The following is a 16,203-nucleotide window of genomic DNA, read 5'->3' as shown; positions in this document are numbered from 1 at the left end:
TTGGTAGCATTGCCTTTAAATTGTTTAACTTGGGTCAAACGTTTCGGGTAGCCTTCCACAAGCTTCCGACAATAAGTTAGGTGAATTTTAGCCCATTCCTCCTGACAGAGCTGGTGTAACTGAATCAGGTTTGTAGGCCTTCTTGCTCACACACACTTTTTCAGTTCTTCCCGCAAATTTTCTATAGGATTGAGGTCTTTGTGATGGCCACTCTAATAGCTTGACTTTGTTGTCCGACATTTTGCCACAACTTTGGAAGTATGCTCGAGGTCATTGTCCATTTGGAAGACACATTTGCGACCAAGCTTTAATTTCTGGACTGATGTCTTGAGATGTTGCTTGAGTATATCCACATACATTTCCTGCCTCGTGATGCCATCTATTTTGTGAAGTGCACCAGTCCCTCCTGCAGCAAAGTACCCCACAACAAGATGCTGCCACAGTTGGGATGGTGTTCCTCGGCTTTCAAGCATCCCCCTTTTTCCTCTAAACATTACGATGGTCATTATGGCCAAACAGTTCTATTTTGTTTCATCAGACCAGAGGACATCTCTCCAAAAGTATGATCTTTGTCCCCATGTGCAGTTGCAAACCGTAGTCTGTCTTTTTAATGGCGGTTTTGGAGCAGTGGTTTCTTCCTTGCTGAGTGGCCTTTCAGATTATATCGATATATGACTCGTTTTACTGTGGATAGAGATAATTCTGTACCTGTTTCTTTCAGCATCTTCACAAGGTCCTTTGCTTTTGTTCTGGGATTGATTTGCACTTCTCACACCAAAGTACCTTCATCTCTAGGAGACAGAACGCATCTCCTTCCTGAGCGGTATAACGGCTGCGTGGTCCCATGGTGTTTATACTTACATGAATGTGGTACCTTTTGGCATTTGGAAATTGCTCCCAAGGATGAACCAGACTTGTGGAGGTCTGCAATTTTTTTCATAGGTCTTCGCTGATTTCTTTTGATTTTCCCATGATGTCAAGCAAAGAGGCACTGAGTTTAAAGGTCGGCAATGAAATACATCCACAGGTACATCTCCAATTGACTCAAATTATGTCAATTAGCCTATCAGAAGCATCTAAAGCCATGACATCATTGTCTGAAATTTTCCAGGCTGTTTAAATGCAGTCAATTTAGTGTATGTAAACTTTTGACCCACTGGAATTGTGATACAGTGAATTATAAGTGAAATCTGCAAACAATTGTTGCCAAAATGACTTATGTCATGCACAAAGTAGGTGTTCTAACCGACTTGCTAAAACTAGTTTGTTAACAAGAAATTTGTGGAGTGGTTGAAAATTGAGTTTTAATGACTCCAAACTAAGTGTATGTTAACTTACGACTTCAATTGTACCTCTCCTGTATGTTAATTTATTAATATATGCAAATACAGTCAGTGTGTGTATGTATGCAAAGGAGGTACAAATAGCTCTTTATTGAACACAAAATATAATAAAAGACCCGATACAGTAAGAAACAGAACATTTGAGTGCATCCTAAGAAAAAAAGTGAAATTTTACAATTGAAAACCTGAATTCCCATCAAAGTCACTTAAAACCTTTTACTGGCATGGAAAAATAATGGAGTTATGTACTAAAATGTTGTCAATATCTGATGGATTATACAAATTGTAAACGTTGTGAGTATCTTCATCCATTGTCCAACTGTTGCATTTATTATAATTGTTTTTAAAAACTTAACAATTTCGATGACCGTTGCTAATTGTTATAAGCCATAATCACCACTTGAATCTTGTTTTTTTTAACAATACAAAACAAATGCACACAAATATCAAGAACATCAGACCTGCCCAGACCTACCAGCTCACACCCCCATGTCCATAACTCAAATCACTGTGCCACATGGCTTCAAACTGCACCAAATTTGTCCCTCTGTCACCCACGCACTTTGAACATTTAGATAACAAAGCATTCAACTTTTCCATTGTGTTAACGATGGAGGATGTAGATGTTTTTTTTCCAAATGATTGAAGAGAAAAGTATAGTCCACTTCACCCTCATATGCCAGGTCTTGAAATATGCAGACAGATGGATTAAAAGTACATTTACATTGTAATACTTCTGACAGCCAACTCTGCCCATGACTTTAACTTTATAGCGTTCCCAGAAGGCATGGATTATTGAGTCATTGTTAGTTTTACACTTAAGCCGTGACTGCTTTTGTGTTGTAGAATTTGTGAATTGTTTCTTGTATTATAAATCCTATACATTAGTTTATAGTGGATTAAACATAATTCTTAGTTGTGTTCCAACATTCCCTGCATCTTGTGCTAATATCAGTTATTTGTACGTCTTGGTTCCAATAATGTATATTTGTTTCTAAGAGATTGTTGGTTGGATATGCTATCTGTAAGGTTTTGTATATCTTACCTATCATATGAATATCATTTTCTGACTCAAATAGGATTTACTCAACATTGCTTTGATGTCCAAAAACGATCAGCTTGAAATGACGCGTTATAAAATTTGTGGGCCAATTTATGGGTAAATTCTGAAAAGCTATCCATGGATTGTTCCATAGGGGTCTCTTTTTAGGGAGTGATTGATATTGGTTCTTGTAGAATCTGTTTCACTTTCTTCTATGTTGTTATATTGTACTAAACTATGAAGTTGTTAATGTTCTTAGCTCCATTCTTTGAAAATAGACACATGAAAATATTCTGGGGATGAGCATGTGCATCTTCAATATGTACCCATAGTTCCTCTTTAGCGTATTTAACAATATGTCGCAAGTAAAAGCCTTGTGTGACAAGTTCATACAATTCCAAATCTGAAAAGTTCAAACCAGCCTCAGATTTAGGGATGTGTGAAACTTTCTCATTTATTCCATGAGTTTTATTTGCCCATATGATGTCTGTTATGGCCAAGAATACTCCTTTAAAGAATGTCTTTGGTGGGGTAATTGGTATTACCTAGAATAAATATAAAAACTTTGGGAGCCATGCCATTCTAGAGGTTTATTCTACCTGCAAGATTTGTGGTGAGATTGTTCCATTTAATTAGTTCTGCTTTCATGTTGTTGAATAATGGGATAAAGTTACCTTTACATATTTGTTATTAAGCATCCTAAGTATTTCATATTTTTTTGTGGTCCACTGAAAGGATTGCTGTAGAGCACAAGGTATTATTTTTCCTGTTTCCATTATTAAAATTTGTATGATTCAGGTATATCAGGAGAGCTTCAGCAAATAAGTTGAGTTTATATTCATGTTTACCAATACTGATAACTGTTACGTTTGGGTCCTGCTTAATTCTTTCTGCAAGCAGTTTAATTTGCCAGTGCAAACAGGAGGGTATAGAGGGAGGACATCCCTGTCTCATGTCCCTTTCTAAAGCAATTTCATCAGATAATGTAATATTTGTGTACATTTTGCTTTATGATATTTATATAATATTTTTATTAAATGTTATTTCAGCTGGAAAGTTGAACGCTTCCAAAGTTAATATATATATTTTTTAAGAGTGTCTAATATTTATTTCTGGTAGATTATTTTTTAATCTGCTGATATTTGCTTCAGGGTTGTTGTGCCTACCAAGGCTGTAGGATCAGTCCAACTGTTAAATTCTGATTTATATAGATTTTTATAGAAGCTTTTAAAATTAAGTCGCATTGTTGTATCTAACAAACGCATTTGTATCTTTATCGTTTCAGCGTGTATTAGTTTGTGAAGGCTGTGCGATTTGTATCAGGTTTATTTTCCATTAAGTCGCAGGCTCTCACACACACACACTCTTGCCCGTTTGTGTATTCACACAGGTACGAACCACCGTTCATTTAGGGAGCCCCCCAAAAAACATTCCTTGTTGCAATGTGAATAAATGTTACTATCATGTTTGATAGAAACTTAGGTTTAACATTTCACCAGTTTCCTTTTCTGAGCCTTCTATAATATAGCTTATACTACAAGTAGTCCTTGGACATTGATTACTTTACTACACTCTTCATGACCATCTTTATATATTATTATTCTCATATATATATATATATATATATATATATATATATGAGAATAATATTGCGAATAAAATGAGACATTGTGGAAGAAAATATGTATTCCTCTCGATATTTAGGAGAAGGCACCGTATGTAGCTTTTGAATTGTATTGTTGAAGTAAGTAAACATCTGATTCACCAACTTGTGAAATCCATTTGAGGGTGAACTCAAATCTGAGTAGGCGTGTACGAGAGACGTGTGCTGTGTGGCTGCTATAAAACCAATTTATGGGAGGTCTGGATCAGGAAGGGTCTGCTTGAACTTTCGTCTGGACAAGATGTCTGGCATGTCTGAGGATGTCCTGCAACAGAATAGTGGGAGTGTTAGTAGAGGTCATAATGAATACAATTGTTTGTGAGGTACTGTGTGTGTGCGCGCATGTACATGCATGCACACGTGTGTGGATGCGTGCACGAGTGAGTCTAACTGGATCAGACATGCATGCCCTGCAAGGTTGGTGAATATCACCCAGACTCAGCCAATGAATGAAATCAGCGGTCTCTTGGTTACCAAGGCAACAATATCCGGAGCAACTTGATTTCTTGGTTATGACAAGGGATAGAGGTCTCCTTCTCTTCAATACATTTTGGTACTGTTCTAATCGACTTAGGAGACAGGACAGCCATATCGGTCCTTTGTACTGAATCGGTTCGGATCATTTTTCCTTATTATTGGGGGGGAATACACACGAAACACACTTGATCTATGAAAACATACATTTGTTAGATACCAATGCAAATGTTTTATATGCTTCAGTGCTTAACTTTTCATTTTCGACATCAACAGTTATACAGCCTCTGTATTCTCACTGTTGCCTTATGATTTAATTTAACGCTGTGTGCATCCTCTGCTATTATCCTCTATGTTCATAGTAGCTAAATGTTATCATGAGAAGGTCACGGTAGTATCAACACAAAGCAGGATAGTCTGCCAGTGCCACTGACTCCAAATGATTCCATTAGCATAAACCTGGTCCATGGTCCAATCAGAGACTATCAAACACCTTTATTGAAAGAAGCAGGCAGGAGCATAGCAGCATACATACAAGCAGGCTGCAAACCAAATCATTCCATTGCTCTGGAGTGCCACAAGGTGTCTGTCTGTTAGCTCGGCATCATCAGCTGATTACATTCACAAGCAAAGGGATTCCCCAGGATACACTGTGAAACTAAAATATACATTTATATTTCAAATGTGAAGAAATATCCAGACATGCATCTGTCCAAGTGTGTGTGTGTCCAAGTGTGTATGTTTATGTGTGTCTGCATGTCCATCTGTCTGACATGTCTCACCCCTCATCTGCGGAGGCCTCAGCCATTGGTCCGGCATCAACAAATGTCCCCATCCGGCTCTTAGAGCGATCCAGATTCAGCTGGCTCTGAGTCACTGTCAGATGAAAGGGAACACAACAACCAGAGTATCTATGAAGTATACAACATCTACCCAAAGCGAAATATATGTTCATATACAATGTGAATGAAATACGCATTATTAGCCCATGCCTGTCTGAGAAATGTATAACCAAATAAACACAACTGGCTATGCAATGGGCCGGCTGTCCTTAGCCAACTTAGTCTAGCCATCTCTCCACATAATTTTTATTATAGAATAGACAAACTGCTATGGTAAGGGACTGCGGTGCCTGTGCAGCATCCTTCAGACATAACTCTCCAGCCCAATTGCTGTTCAAAGCAATCTCAATCTCATCAAAGAGTATAAAGGAGTGAGTGTGATGAGTATTCTCTAATGTAATGGGAATGCTCTTTCATCACACACTTTCCTGGCATAGTTCATTATCATGTCCTATCTGGCCCAGCCTACAGATTTAGTCAGATCTCTGCCAAGGTATCATGGATTAACTGTCAATGTTGTTCACAAAAACTGTTCTCTACAATGAATTGTATGAGTTTGAACTACGTAGAACTGACTCCAACACTGGGGACAACAGCAATTGAACCACAGCAACTAAAAACTATAAACATAGCCATCTGACATTTACCTTCTCGTTTCAATGTCTCTGGTTGCTCAGGGCCAGGAGGGTTAGCAGGCATAGGGTGCACTCTGAAGTTTCCTGTGAAGAGCAGAGGACTTTTTAAAGAAACAAATTCTTACAAATGGATTTGCTTGAAATAAAATCTAATGGGAGACATGAATAACTTGCCCAAGGTGGGGAGAATGTTGTTAATGTTGAGCCAGGCTCTTATGAAGGGGAAGACAGCGATGAGGAGGCCTGGAAAAGAAAGACAATGTTGACACTAATTGATATCAATTGACCATGGTGTTGAACTACTAATAAGAGTGTAGTATTGCAAGTGTAGGAGTTCACCTTTGACTGGTTTGTATTGATTGTAGCATATTAGGGTGGTTTCAAGTATCCTTTTGGATACTGTAAATGTCAATTAACAAACAGATGGAAGCTAGTGTTTGGTCTTAGGCACGGACCAGAGTTAGTGATGTAATAAAATCGCTGATTAATATATTTCATTGTGGGTTCTCAAAAAACAATTGGCAGATAAAACAAAGAAAGTTAATGACATAGGGGCAGCACAAACATACACTGGGGAGAAATAGGGAGCATATCTCATTAAGTTACATTGCCTTCAAGTGGCTCAACAAACACAATCCTAAATTACTTGCTCCCTGCTCATGCATATTGTATTTAATGACAAGCTGCTAACTTAATTTTAAAGGGACATTTCAAAATGTTTGAACTTCATATTCATCATCTCCAGCACCACCCCCAATGGCATGTTTCTATGTTTTGTAGTAAAAGAAGATACAGAAAGATAAGTGTTTCCAATGACATCATTGCCTACCAATTTTATACTAATATGTCAACGATGTCATTGGAAACACTTATCTTTCTGTATCTTCTTTTACTACAAAACATAGAAACCACCATTTTTACATATTGATGTTGGGTGGTGCTGAAAATGCTGAATATGAAGTTAAACATTTTGAAAATGTATTTAAGATGTTTTTTTTGACTGAAATGGGTGTTTATCAGCATCCTGGTCAGTGTGAAAAAAAGGAGACAGATGCCCGTTTGGTGCTACTCAACTATAAATTAGCTCCCATACGATTGTTAGCCTACTGGTAGGCTAAGTGGATTTTCTCTTACCCTGCCCCTCCTGCAGTCTCAGGAGCCCACTAGGACTTGTGAATGCATCCAAATAGCTCTAGCTACCCTTGGGCAGGCAGGCTGAACACACTTATTGATTTCCCTTCTAAACCACAGAGAGATCTGCTATTGAACAGTGGCTGGTCCTGAGTGTGCCTGTGTGTGATGCATGTCTATGCTGTCAGAACATCTCACCAGGCGGCCAAGGAGCGAAAAGATCCTCCCAAGAACACAGAGTTTTGTTCAGTCAGTTCATAGCCACAGATGTAGCCTACTTGGATCAGGGATTGTCCTCTTTGGAGCAAATAAGAGGACACTTGCACTTCAGGAAACAACATTTGAGTCTGCAGTGCAAGAAGGGGCTGTCTGTGTGACGTAGTTCTCCACACCAAATGTCAAAGATGCTACCATATTGTCTTGTTAAGAAGCAATAAGTTGTTGTTTAATTACAAGGAAAAGCCACAAAAAAAATTGTTTTGGGATGTTCAAAGTCAGCGTTGACTTTGACTTTGAATGACTTATACTCTGCAGTCAGTGTAGATCAAAAGCCGGCCACTTGTTTTCTACTCTGACACTGCACTTAATCTCCTGGGTTGTGTGGAATACCTTGCTCCCCATGATGCTATCAACTGTCTTAGATTACACCAGCGGATCAACTGATCCCCAGGTGTGTTTTTGATGGAAGTGGATGGAAAATGTCAAGGGCCACTGATCATTCACAGTCTGCTACAGGACTACGCAAATATTAGACATTGCAGCAGGTCTTGTACACCTGAGAAAGGAAAGCCTCTTAGACCCATGACACCTTAGGATAGAGATCAAATTGTCTGTTTCAACATTGCAGTATAAAATCCCTCAGTTACAGTTAGGAATAAAGATAGCTGTGTTTTTGTTGAAGAAACGACAGCCTGGAGTGTAAATATTTTCAAGATAGACCACAGAGGTGAAAAAAAAAATACATTCTATTTGCATGAAATTTTATCTACTGGGGAAATGACCCACTTGTGGTGCCACCATCAAATAGGCAGTAGTTTCTGAACTGAATAAGCTACCAGTACATTTCTGTAGGCAAGCTGTATACTGTAGCTATAAATGTCTGCATGCCTCTTACAATGCTATGCCCTGCAAGTACCAATGTAAAACATGCTATGCAACATTCCATAGTACATTGCATAGCACTCAAAATCAAAGACTAGTTGGAGTTCTGGATGTACTCACCCAGCCCCCCCGCACCGAGGAAGATTCCCCCTACGGCATCCGCATCACACTCCCTCGACACCCCGATAATGATGCACCCCGCCACGATGCTAAGCAGGGCCGAGCCCACCCGCAGACCGTGGTACCCCCCAATGCTGACAGCGCTCATTCGACAGGTGGAGAGGAGACCCCCCACCTGGTCACCAGACTCTGCCCGCTTAAGGCCCTAGACATGCAGAGGGATTAGGACTGGAACAGACTGGATCTAACTTGGGCCTTCAGAGTCAGCCCCAACTGGAGCACTTGTGTCAGAACCAACTCTAGTTGCAAGTACCCACCGCCACTCTCACTCTCACCGTCACAGGACTCCTTTCTCTGCCAGCCAGGCATTGTCTCTGCTCTGGCCTGCTTCAAGACTCCTCATGCATCATTAAAGACATGGCTCTGGTTTCTCTTTGCCACCGTTCATTCATTCACCCTCCAGACAGGGATATACAAACTACTCTATAAATCTGATCACAGCTGCTCCTCCTTCCCTCTCCCCCACAAGAATACTTAGACCACTGACAGCACAGTCAGTGATGGTAATTAGGACTAAACTGAGAGTGGTCACAGAGTGTCTGTAGTTCCCCTCTCTATAATACAGTGGTAAAAGGCTCGGTGTCATAAAGCATACATGCACAGTCACATTGCCTACTGCTCTTGAGACCCTGGCTCACATGTGGAATGTGCTCTGAAATTAAAGGTAGCAGAATGCTTGTGATTATGCAAAAGAAAACCAGGAGAGGGGTTGAGAGAGGGGGCGAGAGGAAGAAAGCGAGAGAGTTAGAGGGTGGAGAGAGATTATAGAGGGAAATAAAAGGAGGAGGGAAAGAAAGAGATAGAGGAAGAGAGAACACTCATTGATAGCGTCTGTGAGCTAGGAATGTAATGAAAGGTTCTGAGAGTCCTCGGTGGTCGGGACCTGAGGCCGTCCACAAAGGCCCGTAGTTGCCATAGGAATAGCATATCCATGGCAACAGAGGGAGCGGAGGGTGAGCGGAACTAACACCAGAGAGTTGGGTAACAAATGAAGTTATCGGGAGGGAAGAAACAGTGACACATATCCTGTTCAAGCTGCATAATGTTTCCTTTTTTCCCTTTAATCGTAACATCTCATATTAATGCATTGTGGTAGTATCCTGATGCTTGAAAGACATGATTGCTTTCAGCCAGTATATTACTTTGTAAGAACGTGACAGGGTAATAAAAACATTTAAGGAGCAACTGTGTGTGTGTGTGTGTGTGTGTGTCAGAAAGAGATAAGAGAAAGAAAATGGAGAGAGAGCGAGCGAAAGGCACCATGCAAAGAGCTAACTTGTCCCTGAAGTGACTGATCAAAACTGTTTTCCCTTGTATAATCAAAAAAATACATTAGGATCGTGTAAAATAAAGTATGGCAGACGTGAAAAATATATTACACTACATTGTTATCTCCAACTTCTGCAGCAGTTGATGCCCTCTGTTCCTCAGATATCAACAGCAAGTAGTCTAGTGCCAATTAGCCTAGGCTGAAAGAGGCCTCTTGGTGAAACAAGGCTGACTGAATCCTTCATGATAACTTCTGTGTGGCAATGGGATCTGTCTGCTCTGTCTGTCTGTCCATCTCCACCCTTCCAGCCTGAAGGTATGCATATCTAGGGTGGGGGAAAAGATAGAGAACAAATGTAAAGGTTCATTAAAAATGTGCAGAAGAAGGATAATGAGCTCCATCAAATTCATATTTTGGAAACATTGTCTCAGTGAATGGTCATCTAGGACAGTCTCAATAGCAGGGGATGGACAACAATGACGAGTGGCGTGGGTTTAGAATGATTAGGCCGAGTCACTGTCAGTTTGCTTAAGCTGAAAGCAGATCAGCCCATCTCCAACACTGATGACATGCAAAAACCTTGGACACAGGTAAACCAACAACGTAATAACTTACTGTATTAGGCTCTCCTTTAGTAATTGGAGGTAGGGAACAATTTTTTGGGGGGGACATTGTGTACAAGCATCAAACGTATTGTATTTGACAAATATATTAAACATTATAGGCCTGTTCAAGTGTTCACCATTATGCTAGCTCAATCTCACTCACTGAGCTATAGCTGATCTAGGCTACAAATTTCCACCCTGTTAGAATTATGCACCTAACAGGTTAGAAAATGCTCCAATATTTTTTTGGGAAAGGCAATGCATAAAGGAATGACCATGCTAATGATTGAAATCCTATGAAATGGGCAACACGTGGCAAACAGCATCAGGAGAAAATGGCATCGCTTGAGATGAATGTTAGAAGTACAATATTATAAGGAGACGTATACTTGGAATATGGAGGAGGAATAAAGGGAAAGAGAGGCAGAGGAGGCCAAGAGAGAGGGAAGGGTGAGCTCGAGTCATGTAAAAATGGAGAAAAAAGGAGATGGTTTGTCGAAGACGAATGGTAGAACGTGTAAGCAGAGTGAGCCGTATGTTGAATCGAGGTCTGGAGGAGAAATGGAAGCGAATCAGGGGAAATGATTGGATGTGGCAGGTGCGGTGAAGTCCTCTGAGCCCGAGGCTTCGCACCGATAGGCAAAATAAAGAGGAGTCTGTGACAGTAGGATTGACCATTTTTGGAGAAAGTGGACCCTTGCCTTTTGGTTGATCCATTTGTTGTTTCAGGGTTGGTGAAAAGGAGTTGGGTGCTATGGAATCGGTGAGGGTAACCCGAAGTGGTCTTGTGAAATTGTTGTGTTTCTGCTGTTCAGAGGGAGCAGGTGCTTCACACCAAATGAATGGGGACAAGAGATGTGACTGGTTTTGCTCTCAATAAAAGGGTTCCATTGAATGCAGTGATTATTGGGGTAGTGGTAAATGTGAAAGTGGACCAAGTGAAGGGAAAGTTTTCGGTGTTTGTGATGCTTGTCGTTTTACGATGCAGACAGGGTGGCATGAATGGGGAAACAGAATAGTCATTTTCTGTTCTTTTGAGTTTTGATGTTGAGTCTCTGCCCGACAATGTGATGTAAGGATATTTCATTTATCCTATAGGAACTCACCTGCCGAATACATTACGTTGTTACAGATGTCTGGCTTATGGGCATGTTGCAGCAGTGTATAGGAGGGAGGTTTCTAGGTGTGAGACGTGTGCAGAAGGGCATGAGACAAACTCATGTATAGCATTGGGGAAAATGTTGTGTTAATTGTAAGGGGTGCCCATGGGGCTGGGAATCTGAAATGTCTGGTGCGAGAGAGGCAGGTTGAAGTTACAAGAGTAGAACAGAAGGTGTCCTATGCTGAGGCAGTGAAGAAAGTTGAAACAAATGTGTCAAGGGGGAGGGATCCTGAGAAGATTTGTGAGAGTATGGTAGTAGATATGCATTAGTAGAGGGATAGGCCAAAGAGTGATATATCCTTCAGTTAGATTAGCTTTTTAGCGTTCATAGTGATGGTTATCCACTGTACTGCAGGGATGGAACGTACATTGCAGAAAATAGAGGTTGTGGTGGCAGCTGCAGAGAAGTATTTGGGTGTACGAGATTTGAAGGGGTGTTATTAAGTGGTAGTGTCCCGTCCTTTCAGGCTGTTGGCCTGAGGTGTGACTACATTACATTACATTACATTTACATTTAAGTCATTTAGCAGACGCTCTTATCCAGAGCGACTTACAAATTGGTGCATTCACCTTATGACATCCAGTGGGACAGTCACTTAACAATAGTGCATCTAAAACTTAGGGGGGTGGGGTGAGAGGGATTACTTAACCTATCCTAGGTATTCCTTAAAGAGGTGGGGTTTCAGGTGTCTCCGGAAGGTGGTGATTGACTCCGCTGTCCTGGCGTCGTGAGGGAGTTTGTTCCACCATTGGGGGGCCAGGGCAGCGAACAGTTTTGACTGGGCTGAGCGGGAGCTGTACTTCCTCAGTGGTAGGGAGGCGAGCAGGCCAGAGGTGGATGAACGCAGTGCCCTTGTTTGGGTGTAGGGCCTGATCAGAGCCTGGAGGTACTGAGGTGCCGTTCCCCTCACAGCTCCGTAGGCAAGCACCATGGTCTTGTAGCGGATGCGAGCTTCAACTGGAAGCCAGTGGAGAGAACGGAGGAGCGGGGTGACGTGAGAGAACTTGGGAAGGTTGAACACCAGACGGGCTGCGGCGTTCTGGATGAGTTGAAGGGGTTTAATGGCACAGGCAGGGAGCCCAGCCAACAGCGAGTTGCAGTAATCCAGACGGGAGATGCCTGGATTAGGACCTGCACCGCTTCCTGTGTGAGGCAGGGTCGTACTCTGCGGATGTTGTAGAGCATGAACCTACAGGAACGGGCCACCGCCTTGATGTTAGTAGAGAACGACAGGGTGTTGTCCAGGATCACGCCAAGGTTCTTGGCGCTCTGGGAGGAGGACACAATGGAGTTGTCGACCGTGATGGCGAGATCATGGAACGGGCAGTCCTTCCCCGGGAGGAAGAGCAGCTCAGTCTTGCCGAGGTTCAGCTTGAGGTGGTGATCCGTCATCCACACTGATATGTCTGCCAGACATGCAGAGATGCGATTCGCCACCTGGTCATCAGAAGGGGAAAGGAGAAGATTAATTGTGTGTCGTCTGCATAGCAATGATAAGAGAGACCATGTGAGGTTATGACAGAGCCAAGTGACTTGGTGTATAGTCGAGAATAGGAGAGGGCCAAGAACAGAGCCCTGGGGGACACCAGTGGTGAGAGCGCGTGGTGAGGAGACAGATTCTCGCCACGCCACCTGGTAGGAGCGACCTGTCAGGTAGGACGCAATCCAGCGTGGGCCGCGCCGGAGATGCCCAACTCGGAGAGGGTGGAGAGGAGGATCTGATGGTTCACAGTATCGAAGGCAGCTGATAGATCTAGAAGGATGAGAGCAGAGGAGAGAGAGTTAGCTTTAGCAGTGCGGAGCGCCTCCGTGATAGAGGAGAGCAGTCTCAGTTGAATGACTAGTCTTGAAACCTGACTGATTTGGATCAAGAAGGTCATTCAGAGAGAGATAGCGGGAGAGCTGGCCAAGGACGGCACGTTCAAGAGTTTTGGAGAGAAAAGAAAGGGATACTGGTCTGTAATTGTTGACATCGGAGGGATCGAGTGTAGGTTTTTTCAGAAGGGGTGCAACTCTCGCTCTCTTGAAGACGGAAGGGACGTAGCCAACGGTCAGGGATGAGTTGATGAGCGAGGTGAGGTAAGGGAGAAGGTCTCCGGAAATGGTCTGGAGAAGAGAGGAGGGGATAGGGTCAAGCGGGCAGGTTGTTGGGCGGCCGGCCGTCAAAGACGCGAGATTTCATCTGGAGAGAGAGGGGAGAAAGAGGTCAGAGCACAGGGTAGGGCAGTGTGAGCAGAACCAGCGGTGTCGTTTGACTTAGCAAACGAGGATCGGATGTCGTGGTTGACGAAGTCATCTGCAGAGAGGGAGGAGGGGGGAGGGGGCGGAGGATTCAGGAGGGAGGAGAAGGTGGCAAAGAGCTTCCTAGGGTTAGAGGCAGATGCTTGGAATTTAGCGTGGTAGAAAGTGGCTTTAGCAGCAGAGACAGAGGAGGAAAATGTAGAGAGGAGGGAGTGAAAGGATGCCAGGTCCGCAGGGAGGCGAGTTTTCCTCCATTTCCGCTCGGCTGCCCGGAGCCCTGTTCTGTGAGCTCGCAATGAGTCGTCGAGCCACGGGGCGGGAGGGGGAGGACCGAGCCGGCCTGGAGGATAGGGGACATAGAGAGTCAAAGGATGCAGAAAGGGAGGAGAGGAGGGTTGAGGAGGCAGAATCAGGAGATAGGTGGGAGAAGGTTTGAGCGGAGGGAAGAGATGATAGGATGGAAGAGGAGATATGTTTAAATAGTGGAGTAGGGTGGTGAGTTAAGGAGTGTAGGGGTAGATATGGTATTTGTTGATTTGACTTTTTCAAGTAAAGTTCGAGTTATACTCAAGTCTAGTAGGTGGTGGTAATGCAACTATTATTGGATGCCAACCGCCGTTAAAACGCATCGAAGAAGAAAAAGAAGAAGTAGAAGTAGTAAACAGCATCAGCTTCAGGTCAGAAGAGGGTTTGCATTGTGTAGGCTACACTCCGTTCAATTATACAAGCGCGCGGGTGAAGTCGCTGGAGGGTGAGCATTTTAGTAGCGAAAAAGGCTACAGTTACCTAGAAATCATTTGAAAAGTTCAGCGCTGGCTAATTAGTGGGTATTGGCAAGGGCTTCAGCACTGCAACCTTGGAGCGATTTAATACAGCCCACCAATCCTCCGGTGAGTGCATGCATGCAGGAAAAAGAAAAAAAGGTTTTATCCACCTGCAACACGCATGTATTTTTGGAACGAACTTGAACTACTTCAAATCTTGAAACTGATTTGGTCTAAGGTGTTAACTTTAGCTGTATGAAGAAACTTGATTAGTGATGGGTGTGCTGATACTAAAGCTATGCTTTCACGAGTAACTGGCTTGCCACCCTAGTCCGTTTTCCTTCTTTCATGCATGACTGTCAGCAAAGATAGGACATTCCAATGCCATTTGTCTCAGTTAGTGTGCCCTTGCCTTCAGGTATTCAAGCATCAGCATCCCAACTGGCATCAACTGTCCAGGTGACGGTCACTCTTCAAAAAACACCTACCCTTCTCTTTCTCCAAGAGTAAAACATGGCTACAAGATAAAGGTCATCTAAGCAGAAAGGCTATTCTATTGACTTTTATAGTAGAGAGACCTATACATTTAAGTCTTGTAATTTCATTTTAGGTCCTTGAATATGTTGTGGCACTGGTACACAATACAGAGCAGTATGTGACTAATGACATCATGCACACAACATATTACCAAGTAAAACCTCAGCCAAGATCAATGCTATATTGTTTTACTGTGGCTCTCGTAGAAATTCAATTACAACCAACAGCAATTCAGAGAGTTTGGTTTGAAAAGCTGTATAGCCATGTTCTATACATAATGGAGTCTGATTTCCTCAAATCCAAAGCCAACCTGACATGTAGGCTACAACACATGAAACACAATCCAAGGATTCCAACTATGTCACTGTACTAGAAAGAAAAGTTTGGGGATGAGGTGGCTTTGCATTGTTGGGTAACTCACTTCTGCTCTCACCATTAACAGACCTCACCTTTTCCTCCAGTCCAGAAGCCCAGTGTTACAGGATTCTTCCGTCAAAGGAGAGGAGGACCAAAATGCAGCGTGGTTATTTCAAGTCATCTTTAATAAAGATAATAACGAACAATACTAACCATGCCATGAAACCCAAACCAGCCCTATCTTGTGCAAACACAGAGACAGGAACAATCACCCATGAAACACTCAAAGAATATGGCTGCCTAAATATGGTTCCCAATCAGAGACAACGATAAACACCTGCCTCTGATTGAGAACCACTCTAGGCAACCATAGACTTACCTAGACAACTCTACTATACCACAATCCCATAACCTACAAAACCCCAAGACAAAACACACCACATAAATAACCCATGTCACACCCTGGCCTGACCAAAATAATAAAGAAAAACACAAAATACTAAGATCAGGGTGTGACACCCAGAGTATTTAGATTGTCTGTCCTGTCTATCGGATAATTTAGCAGACGCTTACATCCAAAGCAACTTACAGAACTGTCTACATTAACTGTGAGTGACATATTCTGTATGTTGCCCATGGGGGAATCAAACCCACAGCTCTATTTTTGTCAGTACCCTGCTCTAACCACTGACATTATCGAGAGTGAATCGCTAGTCTAGTGGACATTGTCCATTCTTTAGCAATGAAGTTGGGCAATGACCCGCAGACACTTAAACAAAGAACATACCCATGGGGAATGATATTCATATTGCTGTACATGTCTTTGTGTCTACTTCACACACCTTTGCTGTGTGG

At 42.6% G+C, this 16,203-nt stretch overlaps 1 protein-coding gene across 2 annotated transcripts; it reads right to left on the bottom strand.

The window, feature by feature from the left end:
• Window positions 1-4,025: 4,025 nt before the first annotated feature.
• kncn (kinocilin) lies at window positions 4,026-15,620 on the bottom strand. Of its 2 annotated transcripts, XM_046320751.1 has the most exons (6): window positions 15,562-15,620; window positions 15,441-15,477; window positions 6,174-6,242; window positions 6,012-6,083; window positions 5,305-5,398; window positions 4,026-4,313 (listed from the first exon to the last, which is right to left on the bottom strand). In XM_046320751.1, exons 1-6 carry the CDS (start codon window positions 15,562-15,564, stop codon window positions 4,238-4,240), a joined length of 351 nt encoding a protein of 116 aa, XP_046176707.1. In that variant the 5' UTR covers window positions 15,565-15,620; the 3' UTR covers window positions 4,026-4,237. The 2 variants fall into 2 exon arrangements, with proteins under 2 accessions (XP_046176707.1, XP_046176706.1); XM_046320750.1 differs by lacking the exons at window positions 15,441-15,477; window positions 15,562-15,620 and adding an exon at window positions 8,352-8,764.
• Between the last annotated feature and the right edge of the window lie 583 nt (window positions 15,621-16,203).

Source organism: Oncorhynchus gorbuscha, linkage group LG22, assembly GCF_021184085.1.
Source record: "Oncorhynchus gorbuscha isolate QuinsamMale2020 ecotype Even-year linkage group LG22, OgorEven_v1.0, whole genome shotgun sequence".
NCBI lineage: Eukaryota > Metazoa > Chordata > Actinopteri > Salmoniformes > Salmonidae > Oncorhynchus > Oncorhynchus gorbuscha.
The sequence above is the reverse complement of the archived record's forward strand: the minus strand, read 5'-3'. Positions and strand labels throughout refer to the sequence as shown.

Bases quoted from the DNA above. Each gene is read 5' to 3' on its own strand.
- kncn (XM_046320750.1), bottom strand. From the start codon at position 8,499: ATGAGCGCTGTCAGCATTGGGGGGTACCACGGTCTGCGGGTGGGCTCG. The intron at 6,243-8,351 runs GTGAGTACATCC...TTTCTTTTCCAG, and splicing joins CCTCGGTGCGGGGGGGCTGG to GCCTCCTCATCGCTGTCTTC. The intron at 4,314-5,304 runs GTGAGACATGTC...ATTCTGTTGCAG, and splicing joins GAGGCCTCCGCAGATGAGGG to GACATCCTCAGACATGCCAG.